Source organism: Salmo trutta, chromosome 6 (genome assembly GCF_901001165.1).
Source record: "Salmo trutta chromosome 6, fSalTru1.1, whole genome shotgun sequence".
Lineage (NCBI taxonomy): Eukaryota > Metazoa > Chordata > Actinopteri > Salmoniformes > Salmonidae > Salmo > Salmo trutta.
Window position 1 is genome coordinate 24,817,592 of NC_042962.1, and position 26,178 is coordinate 24,843,769.

Consider the following 26,178-nt stretch of genomic DNA (forward strand, 5'->3'; position numbering starts at 1 on the left):
AGTATTTGGTAGCATTGCCATTAAATTGTTTAACTTGGGTCAAACGTTTCAGGGAGCCTTCCACAAGCTTCCCACAATAAGTTGGGTGAATTTTGCCCCATTCCTCCTGACAGAGCTGGTGTAACTGAGTCAGGTTTGTAGGCCTCCTTGCTCACACATGCTTTTTCAGTTCTGCCCACACATTTTCTATAGGATTGAGGTCAGGGCTTTGTGATGGCCACTCCAATACCTTGACTTTGTTGTCCTTAAGCCATTTGCCACAACTTTGAAAGTATGCTTGGGGTCATTATCCATTTGGAAGACCCATTTGCGACCAAGCATTAACTTCCTGATAGATGTCTTGAGATGTTGCTTCAATATATCCACATCATTTTCTTTCCTCATGATGCCATCAATTTTGTGAAGTGCACCAGTCCCTCCTGCAGCAAAGCACCCCCACAACATGATGCTGCCACCCCTGTGCTACCCGGTTGGGATGGTATTATTCGGCTTGCAAGCCTCCTCCTTTTTCCTCCAAACATAACAATGGTCATTATGGCCAACATTTCTACTTTTGTTTCATCAGACCAGAGGACATTTCTCCAAAAAGTACGATATTTGTCCCCATGTGCAGTTGTACACCGTAGTCTGACTTTTTATTGCTGTTTTGTAGCAGTGGCTACTTCCTTGCTGAGTGGCCTTTCAGGTTATGTCGATATAGGACTTGTTTTACTGTGGATATAGATACTTTTGTACCTGTTGGGGGAATCTTCACAAGGTCCTTTGCCATTGTTCTGGGATTGATTTGCACTTTTCGCACCAAATTACGTTCATCTCTAGGAGACAGAACGCGTCTCCTTCCTGAGCGGTAAGACGGATGCATGGTTCCATGGTGTATATACTTGCGTACTATTGTTTGTACAGATGAGCATAGTACCTTCAGGCATTTGGAAATTGCCCCCAAATATGAACCAGACTTGTGGAGGTCTACAATAAAAATGTTTAGGTCTTGGCTGATTTCTTTTGATTTTCCCATGATGTCAAGCAAAGAGGCACTGAGTTTGAAGGTAGGCCTTGAAATACATCCACAGGTACACCTCCAATTGACTCAAATGATGTCAATTAGCCTATCAGAAGCTTCTAAAGCCATGACATAATTTTCTGGAATTTTCCAAGCTGTTTAAAGGCACAGTCAACTTAGTGTATGTAAACTTCTGACCCACTGGAATTGTTATACAGTGAATTATAAGTGAAATAATATGTCTGTAAACAATTTTTGGAAAAATCACTTGTGTCATGCACAAAGTAGATGTCCTAACCGAGTGCCAAAACTATAGTTTGTTAACAAGAAATGGTTGAAAAACGAGTTTTAATGACTCCAACCTAAGTGGATGTAAACTTCCGACTTCAACTGTATTTGCTGTATTCGATGACAGTCTCTCTCTAGTTTTGGTTTTAAAAGTTTTGAAATCTCACAGTATCAACTTCACTGTAGCATTTTCTTTTACACCTGCTATGTTACTGCAGACAAATCTGAGAAATCCGATTGGCCAGCGTTAGGCCTATAGTGCACTTATTTTGCTCTCTGGGCCTGCCGGGAATGCGGATTTGTACCTTTGGACACATTAAATGGTGCTAAATTGGAACACTCCGCCTACCCGGCACACAGGGCAGCTGAATCGGATGCACCTACCACCAACAGCACATCGCAAAAATCAGGATCGACTAGAAATGCCTTGGAGATGAACCATTTGATGACTGACCGATTAGTGACCACTGACTTAGGATCTCAGTTGTTGAAGGCCACAAGACTGAAATGGTTCTTCAAAGAACCATCCCATTAAAATGGTTCCCCTATGGCATCGCTCTCAAGAACCTTATTTGGTTCCAACTTGCACCTTTATTTTTTAATGTGTAAGAAAAACTGTGATTTTCAAAACCTGCAATGAGGGTATTTTCTTTCTCTCCACGTCACCGCAAATCTCGTAGTGTTTGAAAATAAATTTTTGATGTTCTATTGGGCTGGAGATAATGAAAATTAGGTTGCTAAAGGGTGCAATTGTCATTTAAGATAAAAGTAGATACTATGGAAATGATTAAATTGTAAGAACTTATGTAAAGAATGGAAGCTATGTTGATCAGGGTAGGCCTGGGGCTGCTTGATGACACTTCAAATATTAGTTCATGGTTCCATGATGGAATAATATCCATTTATACTCTTGACGACCACGCCTTGGTCACTGCTGATTGGACAGTATTACCAGCAGGCGCCACAAGCTGTGTCTGGGTGGGAAATGCAGTCCTGGATCTTAGACCTGAGGAGAGTGAGAGGTGTCTTTAATGTTGCTTCAAATAAACATACATAAACACACACGTATGCACACACACAGCAAATTCTCCAGTGTTAACAAAAACTAAATTAACACAGTCTGTGGACCCATATAGACAACGGAACAGTGTTAAATGAACACACTGCTTAGTGTAAAGTCTTATTCAAATAATTCCAAGCGTGCCTTGCATTTTCAAGTAAATTGTATAGTTACCACCCATGGCTGCTTCATTCATCCATTTTCGGTCCTACAGAGTTCACCAAGTGAGACCTAAAGGAATATGTTTTCATCTTTTTTTTTAAATAAAATGATTTTGAGAGCCTAGTTTTCCTCTAATACAGGGGCCTGAAACTCATACACATCACTTTGTGGTACAAAGGATGACCTTAAAAACTCATACACATCACTTTGTGGTACAAAGGATGACCTTAAAGGGTACAACTACAGTGACAAGTGTTTGTACCCCTTTAGGAACAAATCCAAACCTTTTTTTCTTGAGTAATATAATGGTTTTCTGGCCTGGAAGTTTACTATACTGTCTTGCAAGGTGATGTGTAACTCCTGTTGGAATCCAACCAGTGTGAGGATATCCAACTTTGGAAATATTTTATCACCTGCAACCTGTATTCAGAATGAATGCCAGGATTGGGAAAACTAAGCTATGAGTACCTAAAACACCTAAACTACACAGAACAAAAATATAAATGCAACATGTAAAGTGTTGGTGCCATGTTTCATGAGCTGAAAACAAATTTTCCAGATGCACAAAAAGCGTATTTCTCTCAATTGTTTTGCACAAATTTGTTTACATCACTGTTAGTGAGCATTTCTCCTTTACCAAGGTAATCCATTGACCTGACAAGTGTGGCATATCAAGAAGCTGATCAAACAGCATATCATTACACAGGTGCACCTTCTGCTGGGGACAATAAAAGGCCACTCAAAATGTGCAGTTTTGTAACACAACACAAGGCTACAGATGTCAGAAGTATTGAGGGAGCATGCAATTGACATGCTGACTGCAGGAATGTTGCTAAAGAAATAAATGTTAATTTCTCTACCATAAGCCACCTTCAACGTCGTTTTAGAGAATTTGGCAGTACATCCAACCAGCCTCACAACCGCAGACCACATGTATGGCTTCGTGTGGGCGAGCAGTTTGCTGATGTCAATGTTGTGAACAGAGTGTCCTATGGTGGCTGTAGGGTTATGGTATGGGCAGGCATAAGCTACAGACAATGAATACAATTGCATTTTATTGATGACAATTTGAATGCACAGAGATACCGTGACGAGATCCTGAAGCCCATTGTCTGGCCATTCATCCGCCATCACCTCATGTTTCAGCACGATAATGCACGTCCCCATGTCGCAAGGATCAGTACACAATTCCTGGAAGCAGAAAATGTCCCAGATCTTCAATGGCCTGCATACGCACCATACATGTCACCCATTCGCACAGCCGTTGAAGAGGAATAAGCCACAATCAACAGCCTGATCAACTCTATGGGAAGGAGATGTGTCTCGCTGCATGGAGTAAATTGTGGTCAAACCAAATACTTACTGGTTTTCTGATTCATGCCCCTTGTGTGTGGAGCATGCCCCAGGTGTGTGGGAAAACAAGACAAAACAAATGGAAAATGAAAAATGGATTGGCGATGGCTAGAAGACCGGCAACGTCGACCGCCGAACACCGCCCGAACAAGGAGAGGCTTCGACTTTGGCAGAAGTCATGACACCCCTACCTTTGTTTTTAAGGTATCTGTGAACAACAGGTGCATATCTGTATTCCCAGTCATGTGAAATCCATAGATTAGGTCCTAAAGAATGTATTTCAATTGACTGATTTTCTTATATGAACTGTAGCTCAATAAAATCTTGGAAATTGTTACATGTTGTATTTATATTTTTGTTCAGTATAGAACGACCATTTCAGTAACCGGTGCAATAAATACAAGAAACATATTGGATTAGTTTAGAAAATGTTAGTAATTTGGTTCAAGGTGATGTGTATGAGTTTCAGGCCCTTGTATTAGGGTAAAACTAGGACTTCAAAATAAGGCCTTATGAAATACGTACACTCATGTACGTACACCCATGAAAAATAAACTACCGGGCCCCAACATAGAAATCAGAATGTTTCAGATTAAAATAACGTACTGAACAATATGTGTTATTAAATGTACTAACTATAAGCTTCTGCTGCTCTGTACTACAATTGTGCAGATTTTAGTTTCCACCTTCATCCTTTGCCTATATTAACAGTATTGCAAACAATTTTGGTTCCTAATGTTAACGAAAGCTGTCTGTGTCATGGGATTTTTTTTATGCTTTATTATACATAACTTCACATTTGGTGACTTATTTTTTAATATATGGTATTGTAGTCAGTTTTAATTTAGAAATTACCAATGATCCATGTTTCAGATTAAATTATTTATTACCAATTATTATAAACAAGGCTAACCCTCTTTTGCCCTATGCATAATTTCTAAATATATGCCTAAATAACATACCCCAAATTAAAAAAAGTTCCTGAACTATGTGGACTGCAGTCATAAATGTGGTACCTACAGAGAACAAGCATCTGTGAAACTACAACTATAGTGTCAAGACATTATGTGGGCATTCCTGAGTAAATTCAACAGGAGATTAACCATAGCAGAAAATACTCTGAAACAGTATTTTGAACATCCCCGGGCAGGCTTGGGTAGAACAGGTTAAGACATTTGTCCTTGTGTTTGTTCCCTGTAAACAAAACTCAGAGGTTACACTGCACCAAGAGCCCCAGCGTCAAGCCTTCTTGTGAGCAAACTGATTTATAATGTCTTTAAAGTTTCATTTTCTAGCTAACTGGTTTTCAACTGAAAGGATGACAAGGCTGTTCAGCCTGTCTTGGAACATTGTAGATCTTTATAAGTTTCAGTTTACTGAAGGCACGTTCACCTCCAGCAACTGTTACAGGTCATTGTACAGAAGATTCACAGTACAATGCACACCTCTCCAAAAATGCTCTGTAGCAGAATCTTGTGGATGGCATTTAGGAGCTTTACAGAAGAAAAATCATCTAAAAAAGTAGCACCATATCCTCTTTAGATGTCGCACTTCATTTTCAAATCCATTTGTGAGATCTTTGGAGTACTTGTTTCTCAATTTGTGGCAAGATACACGAATTTGGTTTTCAGTCAATTTCCTAAATGTAAGTATTGGTGAAAACTCCTCGCATATAGCTGCAATCGTGTGGAACCGCATGTCCAAATGACTGATTATACTATCCAGAGCCACATAAAACATTGTGTTGCGAAATCCAGTGTCTGACTTTCTTTTCATTTGCTATGTCATTTTCAGTCTCATCAGGGAAACGTTTTCTTTTTTTCTGGCGGCTCCTCTATTCACTGTGAAACTGAGTAGTTACACCCATTTCATTTGCCACCATGGAGGCTTCTGCCAGAAGAGTGTCCCATTGATTATGCAGAGCCTGTATTTCTTCCTGTAGTGCCTCAATGTCAGCTGCTTCAGTGTCCAGAATTTTTTTTCCTGACTGAAGAATTAGGCTTCTATTCTCAATAAACTGCAAAACGTTTACCCAGAAAGTGAGCAAGAAGATTGCCTTGAAAGACATGAAGTAGCTTTTAAGACCTTTGCCTCAGATTTGGCTTCGTTTGTCAGGCTGCAGGTAGCAAGAAGCATGTCTAGGGCCTTGATGATAGACGGTAAATGAGTTGCCACTGGTTGGACCACAGCAATATGCGCACACCATCGCGTGTCTGAAAGGAGGTTAAGACAGCAGCCAGTCTTTTCCTTGAGAATGGCCCATCGCTCTGGGCTGGCACTGAACAGATTGTAAAGACGATTCACACAGCCCAAAAAGATTGATACTTCTGGGCACGACTGAGCTGCATGTACAACCACAAGATTAAGAGTATGGGAGGCACAAGGTGAGTATGTGGCAGGTGGATTCTTTTGCAGTATGTGTGCTTAAACTCCCTTCACTTTCCCTGACATATTTGCACCATTATCATAGCCTTGACCATGGCAATCTGCTATGTCAATACCATGCCCTTCCAATGCACTCACAATCATTTCAGAAATTTCACTGCCTGTCTTTCTAGCAGTCTTTAAATTTAATAAAATGTTCAATTATTTCCCATTCAACTGATCCCTGGACTTCATCTTTGTGTACATATCTCACCAATAATACATTTTGCTCAGTATGGGAAATGTTTGGAGTTGCTTCACATATAACCGAGTAATAGATTGCATCTTCTCTTTCATAAAGTATTGTTTTCAAAACCCTTTGACCACATAATCCTATGAAGTCGTTTTGGCTCTCAGGGCTGAGGTAAAGAGTCAGTCGTTCTCCTTTCTTTCTGTCCCTGACTTCCTGTAAGTGCTCACATAATAGCGGGTCATAATTTGATAACAGTTCAAGTAAGCCTAGGCAATGTCCATATTGCACATCATCAAGATTGCTTGTTCCTAGATGCTAAGTACAGTGTCACATCCAAATTCCTTTGCTCTGTTTTTATACATTTCTGACTGAATTTGTTTCTGCAGCTGACTGTCTATACATGTAGCTGTTGTAACGGTATGCTGCAGATTTTTCCATTTCCAGTAACAGCTCTTGTGAGACACACCATCCTCATGCTCTGGTAGTTTGTCATACGTTCTCCACCATTTCACTGATGATATCTTATAGCCATCCTTATTATTCAGACAACTGGGTGATTGTTTACTTTGCTCATGAGAAAAGAGAACACATGGAATGCAATATAATGCCTTTACACTCTTACTATAAATAAACCAGTCTCTCTGCACCCTTTCTCTTCCGTTTGCTGACTTACTGTACTGTAAATAATTTGGGAATGGCTTGCCTTCATAGTCTGGGGGCATGATTTTATACAGTTTTGTCTCATCACCACACCTGTTGGCTAGTCTGCGAACAATAGCTTCTCTTTCCTGGTATTGTACTTTCTCTGGCCACAGTGCTGGATCATCTAAAACCTCATCTTCCTCCCTTTGAATCTGTCCATACATATATTTCCCTTATTGCTTGCTTGTTCAATCTCTTCTGTCACTCCTTCACTGGCACTGCTGCTACTCTTTAACTCCTCTTCCTCCTCCCTGCTCTCCTCTGCATCAGAGTCTGTCTACAGCTTTCTGCTGAGATTCTGTCTACCTGGTGTTCTCTAGGCACTAGGAAGTGAGTAAACAAAGGGAATTTTAGGTTTAATGTTCACTCCTACAAAGGTTAGCATACTAAAAATCCACTACTGAAAGAAAAAACATTTTAATAGTATACATATCAGAATACGTATTTAAGTGTGTCTAAGTCATCATGTGCCTAACTTTACAATTTAAAAATGGTCTAGTTATGCTGCTGCTGCTGCTACAAAACTGCCTCTCCTCCAAGGTCCGCTGTTCAACTTACATTTACATTTACATTTGAGTCATTTAGCAGACGCTCTTATCCAGAGCGACTTACAAATTCATGTAGTAGACACACGTTGGGATCTTTGACTACAGCGGTAGTAGTAGTAGCATCTACCATATCGATAGGTAGGCTACATGTTAGGTTTTAATTTTAGTCTAGCTAGCTAACAAATATCACGCAAATATTGGGGAATACAGTTATAATAATAGCTAAATAATAGCTAATTAGCTAGCCTTAGCTAGCCGTAGCTCATCATCCTCATGTTAATAATTACTGCTTTGACCGAGCCGAGTGAGTACACGGTAGGCAGCTACCTGTAGCTAGCAAGCTATCAAGATAGCTACTATACACTACTGTTCAAAAGTTTGGGGTCACTTAGAAATGTCCTTGTTTTTGAAAGAAAAGCAAATTGTTTGTCCATTAGAATAACATCAAGATAGCCCTATTTGGTAAAAGACCAAGTCCATATTATGGCAAGAACAGCTCAAATAAGCAAAGAGAAACGACAGTCCATCTTTACTTTAAGACATGAAGGTCAGTCAATATGGAAAATGTAAAGAACTTTGAAAGATTCCTCAAGTGCAGTCGCCAAAAACATCAAGCGCTATGATGAACTGGCTCTCATGAGGACCGTCACAGGAATGGAAGATCCAGAGTTACCTCTGCTGCAGAGGATACGTTCATTAGAGTTACCAGCCTCAGAAAAAGCAGCCCAAAATAAATGCTTTACAGTTAAAGTAACAGACACATCTCAACATCAACTGTTCAGAGGAGACTGTGTGAATCAGGCCTTCATGGTCGAATTGCTGCAAAGAAACCACTACTAAAGGACACCAAGATACTTGCATGGGCCAAGAAACATGAGAAATGGACATTAGACCGGTGGAAATTTGTCCTTTGGTCTGGAGTCCAAATTGAAGATTTTTGGTTCCAACCACTGTGTCTTTGTGAGATGTAGTGTGGGTGAACGGATGATCTCCGCGTGTGTATTTTCCACTGTAAAGCATGGAGGAGGAGGTGTTATGGTGTGGGGATGCTTTGCTGGTGACACTGTCAGTGATTTATTTAGAATTCAAGGCACACTTAACCAGCATGGCTACCACAGCATTCTGGCTTGGGCTTGGTGGGACTATCATTTGTTTTTCAACAGGACAATCATCCAACACACCTCCAGGCTCTGTAAGGGATTTTTGACCAAGAAGGAGAGGGATGGATTAGATGACCTGGCCTCCACAATCCCCCGACCTCAACCAAATTGAGATGGTTTGGGATGAGTTGGACCGCAGAGTGAAGGAAAAGCAGCCAACAAGTGCTCAGCAAATGTGGGAACTCCTTCAAGACTGTTGGAAAAGCATTCCAGGTGAAGCTGGTTGAGAGAATGCCAAGAGTGTTCAAAGCTGCCATCAAGCCAAAGGGTGGCTATTTGAAGAATCTAAAATCTAAAATATATTTTGATTTGTTTAACACTTTTTTGGTTACTACATGATTCCATGTGTTATTTCATAGTTGTGATGTCTTTACTATTATTCTATAATGTAGAAAATAGTAAAAATAAAGATAAACCCTTGAATGAGTAGGTGTTCTAAAACTTATGACTAGTAGTGTATGGTATTTTGTTAAATAAAAAATAAAAAATGACTAAATATTTGCTTGGAATCTCATTTGGTGAAATACATAGGATCGAAAATGGATGAATGCAATAACCATGTCTCTGTCACTAACAAATACAGTCATGGGTGTTAACTACAATGTATTCAAAAGGCACTCTGTGAAATATCTGAATAAGGCTTTACACTCATCAGTGTGTTCATTTAACACTGTTACAGTGTATATATGGGTCCTCAGACAACACTTTCAGTGTTGATTTAACACTCTCAGTGTTCATTTCAAAAAAATTTAACACTGGAGAAATTGCTGTGTACACACACACACAATATCAGACGGAGTTATTGTAATCAATACAGTTATATTGTAACCTCCTCACTTACTCAGGAACCGCCTTGCAATTATACTTGAGTTTTGGATCTATCTCTTTCTGTAGGTCCTGTAAGGAGGGATCATCACAGGTTGTCCTTTAGCAGAGAAAGACATGAAACAATTATAATATGTCATAATATCCCATGAAACATAAAGCCAACATATAGAGTGGGGGAAAAAGTATTTGATCCCCTGCTGATTTTGTACGTTTGCCCACTGACAAAGAAAGGATCAGTCTATAATTTTAATGGTAGGTTTAATTGAACAGTGAGAGACAGAATAACAACAAAAAAATCCAGAAAAACGCATGTCAAAAATGTTATAAAATGATTTGCATTTGAATGGGGGAAATAAGTTTTAACCCTTCGTCAAAACATGACTTAGTACTTGGTGGCAAAACCCTTGTTGGCAATCAGAGGTCAGACGTTTCTTGTAGTTGGCCACCAGGTTTGCACACATCTCAGGAGGGATTTTGTCCCACTCCTCTCTGCAGATCTTCTCCAAGTCATTAAGGTTTCGGGGCTGACGTTTGGCAACTCAAACCTTCAGCTCCCTCCACAGATTTTCTATGGGATTAAGGTCTGGATACTGGCTAGGCCACTCCAGGACCTTAATGTGCTTCTTCTTGAGCCACTCCTTTGTTGCCTTGGCCGTGTGTTTTGGATCATTGTCATGCTGGAATACCAATCCGCGACCCATTTTCAATGCCCTGGCTGAGGGAAGGAGGTTCTCACCCAAGATTTGACGGTACATGGCCCCGTCCATCGTCCCTTTGATGTGGTGAAGTTGTCCTGTCCCCTTAGCAGAAAAACACCCCCAAAGCATAATGTTTCCACCTCCATGTTTGACGGTGGAGATGGGGTCATAGGCAGCTTTCCTCCTCCTCCAAACACGGCGAGTTTAGTTGATGTCAAAGAGCTCCATTTTGGTCTCATCTGACCACAACACTTTCACCAGTTGTCCTCTGAGTCATTCAGATGTTCATTGGCAAACTTCAGACGGGCATGTATATGTATTCTTGAGCAGGGGGACCTTGCGGGCGCTGCAGGATTTCAGTCCTTCACGGCGTAGTGTGTTACCAATTGTTTTCTTGGTGACTATGGTCCCAGCTGCCTTGAGATCATTGACAAGATCCTCCCGTGTAGTTCTGGGCTGATTCCTCACCGTTGTCATGATCATTGCAACTCCACGAGGTGAGATCTTGCATGGAGCCCCAGGCTGAGGGATATTGACAGTTCTTTTGTGTTTCTTCCATTTGCGAATAATCGCACCAAATGTTGTCACCTTCTCACCAAGCTGCTTGGCGATGGTCTTGTAGCCCATTCCAGCCTTGTGTAGGTCTACAATCTTGTCCCTGACATCCTTGGAGAGCTCTTTGGTCTTGGCCATGGTGGAGAGTTTGGAATCTGATTGATTGATTGCTTCTGTGGACAGGTGTCTTTTATACAGGTAACAAGCTGAGATTAGGAGCACTCCCTTTAAGAGTGTGCTCCTAATCTCAGCTCGTTACCTGTATAAAAGACACCTGGGAGCCAGAAATCTTTCTGATTGAGAAGTCAAATACTTATTTCCCTCATTAAAATGCAAATCAATTTATAACATTTCTGACATGCGTTTTTCTGGATATTTTTGTTGTTATTCTGTCTCTCACTGTTCAAATAAACCTACCATTAAAATTATAGACTGATCCTTTCTTTGTCAGTGGGCAAACGTACAAAATCAGCAGGGGATCAAATACTTTTTCCCCCCACTGTATCCTGTATATAAACAGACATTTGTTGTACTTTTTTACATAATCCCATACTAGGCACAATGCAGGTGCAGTGATTATGAAAGACATACAAATCAACTATGACGCACACGCACACACACACGCACATGTCAGTTTGTCTGGACAAAAAGCTTACCCCTTATTCTCCTTGGTCACCAGGACAACACTCAGGCTCTTAATTTTGGCAGCTTTGAACCTTTTCACCTCGATGGTGGCAAAAATACTTCACATAAAAGACAAACATAGAAATGTGTAAAGATCAGAATTTACATTAAATCAATCAACTTTGTAGGTGCACTATTGCTTAAGCAAACAAAAACATAACAGTCTACTAATAATATGCATAGTGTTGTGGCAATAGAGGGGTTCTACATTTTGGTGGAAATGGCAGCTGTGGTAAAATTATGTTTTGGCTTGGTTGTCTGTGAGTACGGCTGTTAGGGTGACCGTATTACTGCCACACCGGCGTTCACGAGTCATGAAGGCAGTCAAATTCCACGTGACCGTTTAGTCATGGTAGTTAAGCTTCTCCAAGCTCTGAAGCTGCTGATGGTCATTAGTAGCCTACCAAACATGGTTACAGCTTAACTGGCATGCATATGCAGCGTGTGAGTTTCAAGTATGGGCAAGATCGTTTTCAACATAAAATGCACCTTTATAACAAAAGCATTACATGCATAATTTGCTGTCACTTTTGAGAATGGTGTTTTCCTGCTAATGGAACATTCGCGCTTATAGCCTACTGCCGTGTGTGCATTGCTGTGCTTATAATGTGCTATAAATAGCCTAATAGTTTATCAAAATGTTTAGCTAAACGTTATGATCTGTTGCGACAGCCTCATTACTTTTTTCAGCCTCATTACTTTGATGCCAGTGGTTGTATTCATTTGGAATCTATCGATTCCCACAACTGTCCCAGACTATGTTTGGAATATTTATTTCTCACACAGAATATAATAGGTTAACTTTTGTACTATGGGGGATAGTAGACTGACATAGGCTAGTGCTTTTGCTGTTCATTAGGCCTACTCATCTTGTTGGCTGACGAAAAGTAAATGTAGACAGTTCTTCCAATATCTTCAATACGTGCCTCGGAATTGGATAAGGACTCGTGCAATTGCGTCCTCGATGTGTCTGTCTTCACTTGTCGCCTTTGAGAATGACCTGATCAAGTGACGGAGAGCCATGTGAATGAGAGGTACTTTGGTGCGCCCAGCCGGGAGAAGGGAATTATAATTATTATATTCAGTCCAACGGCACAACGGCCACTGGCCGCAAAAGGCATGATTTTACGGCCACACAAAGGGGATTCCGCAGGGAAAATCGAGACATTATCAAGTGCTTGTCAAATTGTGAATGAGAGACTGATGAAGTACATAAAAAAAACAAAGCAAAGCTCATGCCTTTCATGCAACATTTTTTAAATCATCATTAGTCTCATCTGTAGATGTAGTTTCTGTAGATGGCGCCAGAGGGGATGGCTGCCATTTCATGGGCTCTTAACCAACCGTGCTATTTTGTTTGTTTTTTCAAACTTTTTGTAACTTATTTTGTACATAATGTTCCTGCTACCGTCTCTTATGACCGAAAAGAGCTTCTGGAAATCAGAACAACGATTACTCACCTTGAACTGGACGAAGAATTTCTCTTTAATGAGTTTGACGAGAGGGATTTACTCCAGACACCTGAACAGGCCCTCATACCCGTCATTCGCAGGAGAAAAAGATGGAAGAGGTATCACGGAAAGAGATCGGGGTGCCTTGTGAGGATCCGCAGACGATCTGCCTTTGCCAACGTACAATCATTGGATAATAAATTGGACAAACTAAAAGCATGTATATCCTACCAACGGGACAGCCACCGAATCATTGCTGAACGAAGACATGAATAACATACAGCTGGCGGGTTATACACTGTATCGGCAGGATAGAACAGCAGCCTCTGGTAAGACAAGGGGTGGCGGGCCTATGTATATTTGTAAACAACAGTTGGTGCACGATATTTTTATTTATTTATTTTTATTTTTATTTCACCTTTATTTAACCAGGTAGGCAAGTTGAGAACAAGTTCTCATTTACAATTGCGACCTGGCCAAGATAAAGCAAAGCAGTTCGACAACATACAACAACACAGAGTTACACATGGAGTAAACAACGTACAGTCAATAATACAGTAGAAAAAAATAAGACTATATACAATGTGAGCAAATGATGTGAGATAAGGGAGGTAAAGGCAAAAAAATGCCATGGTGGCAAAGTAAATAAAGTATAGCAAGAAAAACACTGGAATGGTAGATTTGTAGTTTGAAGAAAGTTCAAAGTTCAAATATAAATAATATGGTGCAAAGGAGCAAAATAAATAAAATAAATAAATACAGTAGGGGAAGAGGTAGTAGTTTGGGCTAAATTATAGATGGGCTATGTACAGGTGCAGTGATCTGTGAGCTGCTCTGACAGCTGGTGCTTAAAGCTAGTGAGGGAGATAAGTGTTTCCAGTTTCAGAGATTTTTGTAGTTCGTTCCAGTCATTGGCAGCAGAGAACTGGAAGGAGAGACGACCAAAGGAGGAGTTGGCTTTAGGGGTGACCAGAGAGATATACCTGCTGGAGCGCGTGCTACAGGTGGGTGCTGCTATGGTGACCAGTGAGCGGAGATAAGGGGGGACTTTACCTAGCAGGGTCTTGTAGATGACCTGGAGCCAATGTGTTTGGCGACGATTATGAAGTGAAGGCCAGCCAACGAGAGCATACAGGTCGCAGTGGTGGGTTGTATATGGGGCTTTGGTGACAAAACGAATGGCACTGTGATAGACTGCATCCAGCTTGTTGAGTAGGGTATTGGAGGCTATTTTGTAAATGACATCGCCGAAGTCGAGGATTGGTAGGATGGTCAGTTTTACGAGGGTATGTTTGGCAGCATGAGTGAAGGATGCTTTGTTGCGAAATAGGAAGCCAATTCTAGATTTCACTTTGGATTGGAGATGATTGATGTGAGTCTGGAAGGAGAGTTTACAGTCTAACCAGACACCTAGGTATTTGTAGTTGTCCACAAATTCTAAGTTAGAACCGTCCAGAGAAGTTATGCTGGATGGGCGGGCAGGTGCAGGCAGCGATCGGTTGAAGAGCATGCATTTAGTTTTACTTGTGTTTAGGAGCAGTTGGAGACCACGGAAGGAGAGTTGAATGGCATTGAAGCTCGTCTGGAGGGTTGTTAACACAGTGTCCAAAGAAGGGCCAGAAGTATACAGAATGGTGTCGTCTGCGTAGAGGTGGATCAGAGATTCACCAGCAGCAAGAGCGACATCATTTATGTATACAGAGAAAAGAGTTGGCCCAAGAATTGAATCCTGTGGTACCCCCATAGAGACTGCCAGAGGTCCAGACAGTAGGCCCTCCGATTTGACACACTGAACTCTGTCAGAGAAGTAGTTGGTGAACCAGGCGACGCAATCGTTTGAGAAACCAAGGCTACTAAGTCTGCCGATGAGGATGTGGTGATTAACAGAGTCAAAAGCTTTGGCCAGGTCAATGAATACGGCAGCACAGTATTGTTTCTTATCGATGGCGGTTACGATGTCGTTTAGGACCTTGAGCGTGGCTGAGGTGCACCCATGACCAGCTCTGAAACCAGATTGCATAGCGGAGAGGGTGCGGTGGGATTCGAAATAGTTGGTAATCTGTTTGTTGACTTGGCTTTCGAAGACCTTAGAAAGGCAGGGTAGGATGGATATAGGTCTGTAGCAATTTGGGTCAAGAGTGTCACCTCCTTTGAAGAGGGGGATGACAGCAGCTGCTTTCCAATCTATGGGAATCTCAGACGACACGAAAGAGAGGTTGAACAGGCTAGTAATAGGGGTTGCAATAATTTCGGCAGATCATTTTAGAAAGAAAGGGTCCAGATTGTCAAGCCCAGCTGATTTGTAGGGGTCCAGATTTTGCAGCTCTTTCAGAACATCAGCTGAATGGATTTGGGAGAAGGAGAAATGGGGGAGGCTTGGGCGAGTAGCTGTGGGGGGTGCAGTGCTGTTGAATGCAGTAGGGGTAGTTAGGTGGAAAGCATGGCCAGCCGTAGAAAAATGCTTATTGAAATTCTCAATTATAGTGGGCTTATCGGTGGTGACAGAGTTTCCTATCCTCAGTGCAGTGGGCAGTTGGGAGGAGGTGTTCTTATTCTCCATGGACTTTACAATGTCCCAGAACTTTTTAGAGTTGGAGTTGCACGAAGCAAATTTCTGTTTGAAAAAGCTAGCCTTGGCGTTTCTAACTGCCTGTGTGTATTGGTTTCTAACTTCCCTAAAAAGTTGCATATCGCGGGGGCAGTTCGATGCTAATGCAGAACGCCACAGGATATTTTTGTGTTGGTTAAGGGCAGTCAGGTCTGGGGAGAACCAAGGGCTATATCTGTTCCTGGTTCTAAATTTCTTGAAAGGGGCATGCTTATATAAGATGGAGAGGAAGGCATTTAAAAAAAATAACCAGGCATCCTCTACTGATGGGATGAGGTCAATATCCTTCCAGGATACCAGGGCCAGGTCGATTAGAAAGGCTTGCTCGTTGAAATGTTTCAGGGAGCGTTTGACAGTGATGAGTGGAGGTCGTTTGACCGCTGACCCATTACGGGTGCAGGCAATGAGGCAGTGATCGCTGAGATCTTGGTTGAAAACAGCAGAGGTGTAATTAGAGGGCACATTGGTTAGGATGATATCTATGAGGGTGCCAGTGTTTGCGGCTTTGGGGTTGTACCTGGTGGGTTCATTAATAATTTGTGTGAGATTGAGGGCATCAAGCTTGGATTGTAGAATGGCTGGGGTGTTAAGCATGTCCCAGTTTAGGTCGCCTAGTAGCACGAGCTCTGAAAATAGATGGGGGCAATCAGTTCACATATGGTGTCCAGAGCACAGCTAGGGGCCGAGGGGGGTCTATAGCAGGCGGCAACGGTGAGAGACTTGTTTTTGGAGAGGTGGATTTTTAAAAGTAGAAGTTCAAATTGTTTGGGTACAGACCTGGATAGCAGGACAGAACTCTGCAGGCTATCTCTGCAGTAGATTGCAACACCGCCCCCTTTGGTCGTTCTATCTTGTCTGAAAACATTGTAGTTAGGGATGAAGATTTCACAGTTTTTGGTGGACTTCCTAAGCCAAGATTCAGACACAGCTAGGACATCCGGGTTGGCAGAGTGTGCTAAAGCAGTGAATAAAACAAACTTAGGGAGGAGGCTTCTAATGTTAACATGCATGAAACCAAGGCTATTACGGTTACAGAAGTCATCAAAAGAGAGCGCCTGGGGAGTAGGAGTGGAGCCAGGCACTGCAGGGCCTGGATTCACCTCTACATCCCCAGAGGAGCAGAGAAGAATAAGTATGAGGGTACGGCTAAAACCTATAAGAATTGGTCGTCTGTGACGTCCAGAATAGAGAGAAAAAGGAGCAGGTTTCTGGGGGCGATAAAATAGCTTCAAGGTATATCTAAGGAAGTCTTGAGGTTTTGCTCGCCTGAGGTAGAGTATCTCATGATAAGCTGTAGACCACACTATCTACCTAGAGAGGTTTCATCTGTATTTTTCGTAGCTGTCTACATACCACCACAGACCAAGGCTGGCACTAAAACCACCCTCAATGAGCTGTATACCACCATGAGCAAACAGGAAAACGCGCATCCAGATGCGGCGCTCCTAATGCCGGGGACATTAATGCAGGGAAACTTAAATCTGTTTTACCTAATTTCTACCAGCATATTAAATGTGCGAACTCTAGACCACCTTTCCTACACACACAGAGATGCGTACAAAGCTCTCCCTCGCCCTCCATTTGGCAAATCTGACCATAATTCTATCCTCCTGATTCCTGCTTACAAGCTAAAATTAAAGCAGGAAGCACCAGTGACTCAGTCAATAAAGAAGTAGTCAGATGAAGCAGATCCTAAGCTACAGGACTATTTTGCTAGCACAGACTGGAATATGTTCCGGGATTCCTCTGATGGCCTTGAGGAGTACACCACATCAGTCACTGGCTTCATCAATAAGTGCATCGATGACATCGTCGCCACAGTGACTGTACGTACATACCCCAACCAGAAGCCATGGATTACAGCAACATCCGCACTGAGCTAACGGCTAGAGCTGCCGCTTTCAAGGAGCGGGACTCTAACCCGGAAGCTTATAAGAAATCCCGCTATGCCCTCCGACAAACCATCAAACAGGCAAAGCATCATTACAGGACTAAGATCGAATCACACTACACCGGCTCCGATGTTTGTCGGATGTGGCAGGGCTTGCAAACTATTACAGACTACAAAGGGAAGCACAGCCGAGAGCTGCCCAGTGACACGAGCCTACCAGACAAGCTAAATTACTTCTATGCTCGCTTCGAGGCAAGTAACACTGAAGCATGCATGAGAGCATCAGCTGTTCCAGACGACTGTGTGATCACGCTCTCCGCAGCCGATGTGAGTAGGTCAACATTCACAAGGCCACAAGCCCAGGCGGATTACCAGGACGTATACTGTGAGCATGCGCTGATCAACTGGCAAAGGTCTTCACTGACATTTTCAACCTCTCCCTGTCTGAGTCTGTAATACCAACATGTTCCAAGCAGACCACCATAGTCCCTGTGCCCAAGAACACTGTGTGGTTTGAAAGGCTGGTCATGCCTCACATCAACACCATTATCCCAGAAACCCTAGACCCACTCCAATTTGCATACCGCCCCAACAGATCCACCGATGATGCAATCTCTATTGCACTCCACACTGTCCTTTCAAACCTGGACAAAAGGAACACCTAGGTGAGAATGCTATTCATGGACTACAGCTCAGCATTCAACACCATAGTGCCCTCAAAGCTCATCACTAACCTAAGGACTCTGGAACTAAACACCTCCCTCTGCAACTGGATCCTGGACTTCCTTACAGGCTGCCCCCAGGTGGTAAGGGTAGGTAACAACACATCCACCACGCTGATCCTCAACACGGGGGGCCCCTCAGGGGTGCGTGCTCAGTACCCTCCTGTACTCCCTGTTCACTCATGACTGCAGGGCCAGGAACGACTACAACACCATCATTAAGTTTGCCGATGACACAACAGTGGTAGGTCTGATCACCGACAATGATGAGACAGCATATAGGGAGGAGGTCAGAGAACTGGCAGTGTGGTGCCAGGACAACAACCTCTCCCTCAATGTGATCAAGTATAAGGAGATGATTGTGGACTACAGGAAAAGGAGGACCGAGCACGCCCCCATTCTCATCAACGGGGCTGTAGTGGCTGTATGTTTTGTTAATTCCATGTGTAACTCTGTGTTGTTGTATGTGTGGAATTGCTACGCTTTATCTTGGCCAGGTCGCAGTTGCAAATGAGAACTTGTTCTCAACTAGCCTACCTGGTTAAACAAAGGTTAAAAAAAAGCGGAGCAGGTTGAGAGCTTCAAGTTTTTTGGTGTCCATATCACCAACAAACTTACATAGTTCAAGCACACCAAGACAGTCATGAAGCGGGCATGGCAAAACCTATTCCCCCTCAGGAGACTGAAAAGATTTGGCATGGGTCCTCAGATCTTCAAAAGGTTCTTTAGCTGCACCATTGAGAGCATCCTGACTGGTTGCATCACTGCCTGGTATGGCAACTGCTCGGCCTCCGACCGCAAGGCACTATAGAGTGTTTAGCCCAGTACATCACTGGGGCCAAGCTTCCTGCCATCCAGGACCTCTATACCAGGCGGTGTCAGAGGAAGGCCCTAAAAATTGTCAAAGACTCCAGCCACCTTAGTCATAGACTGTTCTCTCTGCTACCTGCACGGCAAGCGGTACCGGAGCGCCAAGTCTAGATCCAAGAGGCTTCTAAACAGCTTCTACCCCCAAGCCATAAGACAACTGAACATCTAAACAAATGGCTACCCAGACTATTTGCATTGCCCCCCCCCTTACACTGCTGCTACTCTCTGTTATTATCAATGCATAAGTCACTTTAATAACTCTAGCCACATGTATATATTACCTCAATTACCTCGACTAACCGGTGCCCCCGCACATTGACTCTGTACCGGTACCCCTTGTATATAGCCTCGCTATTGTTATTTTACTGCTGCTCTTTAATTATTTGTTACTTTTATTTTTATTTTTTCTTCTTAAAACTGCATTGTTGGTTAAGGGCTTGTAAGTAAGCATTTCACTGTATTCGGCGCATGTGACAAATACAATTTCATTTGATCATGCAGCCTTAGAATGTATTAAAATGTAAACATATAGCCCAAAGTTTGTATCACAGCTAAAGTTACATAAATACCTCTAAATTAAGCATATATGAGTACCTGTTCCTTTGTTAACCACTCAAAACACAGATTAACCAGATGTGCGCACTCCCTCAAATCCTTTCTATTTTATTCAGCTATGTTCAATTGTGTTCTTCATACTATAAAATAATGCCACAAAATTCTAAGCAAATCTTGCCTGCTAAATTAACTAGTGTAGCGCACAGCCATATGGCATAGCCAGATCAGGGCCTAACTCAGAGTATGCTATTCTGTTCTTCTGAAACAGACTACATTTCTTCTTCTTCTAAAATAAATAATGGATTCATTGCGATGGTTTTTATTAGACTTTTTAAAATGTAGATGTTCCAAAGGTCTGCATCAGTGGCTTTGAAGGCTATGCATGGAAGCCAGGAGATGCTAAATGTGTTCATGTTCATTAAAGGTAAATTACCGTGACACCGGCAGTTATTTGCTTGACAATCACCGGCTGCCAAAATGGCATGACCGCCACAGCCCAATCTGTGAGTATTTGTATTTTTCCAGAGCAGAGAATATCACTACACTATTCAGTTGTAATAACACATTCCATTGCACAGTGAAACCTGATAAGACTATCACATTTTTGTGCTGAGGTGTTATTATTGGAGATGGGCCAGGCCAAACACATAAATGTGTCTCAAATGACACCCTATTCCCTATATAGTGCACTACTTTTGAACAGAGCCCATACAGTAGGTCTTTGGTCAAAAGTTGTTCACTTTATAGAGAATAGGTTGTCATTTAGGACCTAGTCATTGCACGTTACCTGGTTGGGCTGAAAGGAGTGGCAATAGATCCATTCAGCATGGCTGTGACATCACCACATGCGGCATCTGCAAACTAACAGGGAAAGACTAATACAATGTCGATACAAGGGAAGTAACGCCTAGATTTCCAGTAAATTTACAGCGAAATTCCAGTGAATCCTACTCATTTTTAACAGGTCACTCACTCCCACTGCTGACTCATATTCTGCACCCCTCATAACTCACAGATTTAGAAAAACAACACATTCTCCCCCACACCTACACTAATCTATTCAGACATTATATTGTGAACTTCACTGTCTATGAATAGCAAATTCAACACAAACATGTGTTGTGCTGTCCTGAATTCCAAAGTGTAACTGCATGAAAGTGTGTAGCCTATAGCCCATCGCCATGTAGGACATTGTCCAATCAGGAGAGAGCTAAGAAATGTGTTTCCATGGAGACAGACACAAAGGCCAATTGATGAACAGTTAGACAGTGAAACCCTTTCCTCTGCTCCCCCATCACAATCACAGACTGAATTTGGATTGGTTTATATTAGTATATTTTGTTCCATGCATTTTGTATTCATGGCTGGTAGGTGTAAGATTTCAAAGCACCTTGGCCATAGCAGGCTCATTAACAGTCTGAAAAGAACTTACTGCTGCTGAGGCCCGATTCCAGAATGAACGAACGGTGTTGTTGACACAGTCTGTCCAGCCTGGGCACCCTGTGGTGAACGTTTCTGAGGAAACAGACAGACAGAGAGACAGAGAGACAGAGAGACAGACAGACAGAGAGACAGAGAGACAGAGAGACAGACAGACAGACAGACAGACAGACAGACAGACAGACAGACAGACAGACAGACAGACAGACAGACAGACAGACAGACAGACAGAGACAGACAGACAAGGAATGATGCAGGCACTACAAGGAAACTTTTACTGACAGCACAAATTTCAAGGAACTTCATAATTGTTTGCATGTTTCTCCATACTGTATTTACATAATGTAGTGACGGAAGCAAACTGGATCATCCTAGGCTGTTCCATCACAATAGCCTTTGGCCAGAGGACCTGCTGAGGCCCTCTGGCTCTGACCCACATGTCATGAGCTATACTGCACTTTATCATGGTCGGATGTATAGTACGGGCCCGTCCCAAATGGCACCAGAAAAGTAGTACACTATAAACACTCCCCTCCGCATGTACATGGACAGTGAAGCTAACATTTTGTCTCTATTCCGAACCATTTTGGAATTCAGATAAAATGTTTCATATGAGACGAGAATACAGAATGTCACCAATTATTTGAAGGTATTTTCATACATTTCTGTTTTACAGTCACTTTTATTGTAAGTAAGAATATAATTTGTTTCTGAACACTTCCATGGTAATGTGGATGCAACCATGATTATGGATAATCATGAATGAATTGTGAATAATAATGAGTGAGAAAGTTACAGAGGGACAAAGATCATACCCCCCCCCCCAAAAATGCTAACTTCCCCTGTTATTGGTAATGGTGAGAGGTTATCATGTTTTGTTGTAGCTTCCTTCTGTAACTTTCTCAATAATCATTATTCATGATTCATTCATAATCATGGTATTATCAGGATACATTTAGAAGTGGTCAAAAACATCAGATCTACACACTGAAAAGGAAAATTACTCCATTCATCATCCCCCACTCAGTTCATATTAGGCAAAACATAACCCAAAACACAACCAAAACAAACTGCAAATGCATTCAACGAGTTTGTAGAGTCACAAGCTTGATGTAGTCATTGCGTGCTAGGAATATATGGGACCAAATACAAAACTTTTGACTACTATAATATCCTATGGTAATTTGCCCAAATATGGGCCTAGGTAAAACAGAAATGTATGAAAATACCCTCACATAAAAGGTAACATTCTGTACTTTCGCCTCATATGAAACATTTGATCTCAAATCCAAAAAGCTGTAGTATAGAGCCAAATTTAAACCTTTCGCTTCACTGTCCAAATACATACAGAGGGGGGTGGAGCTGTGCGCTATATATGGAATAGATTGCCATTTGGGATGCATTCTAAACCAACCAGTACATTAGTGGTTTATACTGTACATGTATGGTCTATTAGCTGTAATTTTTTTTAGATTAGACATAGATCTGACATAGCACAATATACTTGACATGTTTATGGCTATCACTGTGTTATGTGGGTGTGACACCTACTCCCGTTGCCTGCTGCACTGCCGCTTGGATTCCACCCGGCAATCTGTTCACCATCTGTCCTGGCCTGTCTCCCCCTGTCTGGTACAGGTACCCCCACAACACTCCCCACTCTCTCCCGAGCATTCGCTCGCCTCCAGCGAGCAATCTTTTTCGCCTGCCCCGCTACAAAGTTTCTCCCTGCAGGTGGTCACTGAGTCCGAGGTACTAAAGGAGCTCCTTAAACTTGACCACAAAAAAACATCTGGGTCAGATGGTTTAGACCATTTCAACTTTAAAGTTGCTGACCCTATCATTGCCAAGCCTGTCTCTCCTCTCTGGGGAGGTTCCCATTGCTTGGAAGGCAGCCACGGTTCATCCTTTATTTAAAGGGGAGATCAAGCTGATCCTAACTGTTATAGGTTATATTTCTATTTTGCCCTGTTTATCAAAAGTGTTGGAAAAACTTGTCAATAATCAACTGAGTGGATTTCTTGATGTCTATAGTATTCTCTCTGGTATGCAATCTGGTTTCCGCTAAGGTTATGGATGTGTCACTGCAACCTTAAAAGGTCCTCAGTGATGTCATCATTGCCATTGATTCTAAGCAATGCTGTGCTGCTATTTTTATTGATTTGGCCAAAGCTTTTGAAACGGTAGATCATTCCATTCTTGTGGCCCGGCTAAGGAGTATTGGTGTCTTTAGCCTAGTTTGCTAACTACCTCTTTCAAAGAGTGCAGTGTATAAAGTCAGAACATCTGCTGTCTCAGCTACTGCCTGTCACCAAGGGAGTACCCCAAGGCTCGATCCTAAGCCCCACGCTCTTCTCAATTTACATCAACAACATAGATCAGGCAGTAGGAAGCTCTCTCATCCATTTATATGGAGATGATACAGTCTTATACTCAGCTGGCCCCTCCCCAGATTTTGTGTTAAACGCTTTACAATAAAGCTTTCTTAGAGTCCAACAAGCTTTCTCTGCCCTTAACCTTGTTCTGAACACCTCCAAAACAAAGGTCATGTGGTTTGGTAAGATGAATGCCCCTCTCCCCACAGGTGTGATTACTACCTCTGAGGGTTTAGAGCTTGAAGTAGTCACCTCATACAAGTACTTGGGAGTATGGCTAGACGGTACACTGTTCTTCTCTAAGCACATATCAAAGCTGCAGGCTAAAGTTAAATCTAGACCTGGTTTCCTCTATCATAATCACTCCTCTTTCACCACAGCTGCCAAACTAACCCTGATTCAGATGACCATCCTACCCATGCTAGATTACGGAGACGTAATTTATAGATAAGCAGGTAAGGGTGCTCTCGAGCAGCTAGATGTTCTTTACCATTCGGCCATCAGATTTGCCACCGATGCTCCTTATATGACACATCACGGCACTCTATACTTCTCTGTAAACTGGTCATCTCTGTATACCCGTCGCAAGACTCACTGGTTGATGCTTATTTATAAAACCCTCTTAGGCCTCACTCCCCCTATCCAACATATCTACTGCAGCCCTCATCCTCCACATACAACACCCGTTCTGCCAGTCACATTCTGTTAAAGGTCCCCAAAGGACACACATCCCTGGGTCGCTCATCTTTTCAGTTCACTGAAGCTAGCGACTGGAACGAGCACCCAAACAAACACTCAAACTGGACCATTTCATCTCAATATCTTCATCTAAAGACTAAATCATGGACACTCTTATTGACAGTTGTGGCTGCTTTGTGTGATGTACTGTTGTCTCTACCTTCTTGCCGTTTGTGCTGTTGTCTGTGCCCAATAATGTTTGTACCATGTTTTGTGCTGCTACCATGTTGTGCTGCTGCCATGTTGTGTTGCTACCATGTTGTTATCATGTTGTGTTACTACCATGCTGTGTTGTCATGTGTTGCAGCCTTGCTATGTGGTTGTCTTAGGTTTGTTTTGTCCTATTTATTATTTCTTAATTTTTTTATCCCAGCCCCCATCCCCATAGGCCTTTTTCCTTTTGCTAGGCCGTCATTGTAAATAAGAATTTGTCCTTAACTGACTTGCCTAGTTAAATAAAGGTTAAATAAAAAATAAAATGAATGAAAATGTACAGACTGGTGGTGTGTAGATCCATTTGAGCCTTACCATTGCTCTTCTCCTTGCCACACCAGGTCAGTCCATTCATGATGAAGCCGACTAGTGTGTCCTCGAGGGTCAAGAAGCAATCTCGCTTCTCTGTGAAGTCATGCACTATTTTCTTTGTTTTGCTCCAGAACAACATCTGGTGGTGCAATGAAATGTACACAAATATATATATATATATATATTTACTTGCAGCTGTCAATAAAACAAAACATATGAATATATTTGAGTGGTGTGTGTGTGAGCGAGCGTGTGTGGGTATCTCACCCTGTTACAGACAGGATCCTGGATCACAGTATGCATAAGGGGGTCATAGGCCTCCATCGGTACATTACACGGGTCCCTCCCCACGAATGCTTGCTCAAATGCACTCCATATCTTTTGACAGTTGTTTGCACTGGAACAATCACAGGAATTATCAAGAAGAGTATTGCTGCATTATCATACAAATACAAATATGGCCAATAATTGATTGAGGAAGGAATAGCCCCCTGAGAAATGGTTACTGAATAGGAGAAAACTAAACTGTTCTAACTGTTCACTCATTGTGTTAAGCTGTCTTGACTGTATTATAGTAAGATGGGGAACAGTGAGAGAGTATCAGAGCAGAGCTTGAACAAGCTAGCCACCCTGTTGTTACAAGGCAAATCCACATCCACCTGTCCCATAAAGCAACGCAGGTTCACATACAGACAGGGAGGCTACATCATAAATACAATTGAGTCTTCATGTAATGATATTCAACTATGGAAATGGTATAAACTGCTGCAAAATGAGTTAACCTGAAGTTTGAGTTACTTTTAACAATAAGCTAAACATTTAAATTAAATGTGCAAAATACATCTAATAAAACTGTCTCACCTTGAGGATTTGTTGTTCTGTATAAATGCTTCACATTTGTCAATAATCGTTTTTTTAAGGTTTTCACTCGATGGGCTATAACTAGACAGTACGTGACTGTGCACTACTCCCAGATAAATAGCGAAGATAACGACAAGTGAAAGTACTGCACAGAGACCCATGATTAGGCAGAGGCGAGTCCTTCGCTTTTTCCTTGGAAAACGGTGCGATTCTTCATGCTCCATGGCTACTCCTTGTTAAGTCAACTGTGAAATCGGCGCTCAAAGGTGGTTTGTTTTTGTTTATGTTGTGCCAATGGGATAGCCTATTGCTTCAACACCGTCGGTGCACTGAGTTCTATTTTCGGAGTTGGCCTTAGGGACAGTATGCTACGACGTTACCACGCGAATATCTCTACTGCGACGCACGGTACTGCATCTCAGTGATTGAGGCGTCACTACAGACACCCTGGATCAAATCCAGGCTGTATCACAACCGGCGGTGATTG

At 42.2% G+C, this 26,178-nt stretch overlaps 1 protein-coding gene across 1 annotated transcript; it reads right to left on the bottom strand.

The window, feature by feature from the left end:
• Nucleotides 1-1,841: 1,841 nt before the first annotated feature.
• Nucleotides 1,842-26,124, bottom strand: LOC115195719 (ADP-ribosyl cyclase/cyclic ADP-ribose hydrolase 1). Its single transcript, XM_029755874.1, has 8 exons — nucleotides 25,692-26,124; nucleotides 25,098-25,227; nucleotides 24,834-24,969; nucleotides 21,185-21,267; nucleotides 20,540-20,613; nucleotides 11,628-11,714; nucleotides 9,732-9,815; nucleotides 1,842-2,294 (listed from the first exon to the last, which is right to left on the bottom strand). The coding sequence occupies exons 1-8, from the start codon at nucleotides 25,913-25,915 to the stop codon at nucleotides 2,237-2,239; spliced, it is 876 nt and encodes a 291-aa protein (XP_029611734.1). The 5' UTR covers nucleotides 25,916-26,124; the 3' UTR covers nucleotides 1,842-2,236.
• Between the last annotated feature and the right edge of the window lie 54 nt (nucleotides 26,125-26,178).

Coding starts and splice junctions, on each gene's coding strand:
- LOC115195719 (XM_029755874.1), bottom strand. CDS start 25,915: ATGGAGCATGAAGAATCGCACCGTTTTCCAAGGAAAAAGCGAAGGACT. Junction 24,970..25,097: donor AGGATCCTGTCTGTAACAGG/GTGAGATACCCA, acceptor TTGCACCACCAG/ATGTTGTTCTGGAGCAAAAC. Junction 11,715..20,539: donor ACTCCTTTCAGCCCAACCAG/GTAACGTGCAAT, acceptor TTTTATGTGAAG/TATTTTTGCCACCATCGAGG.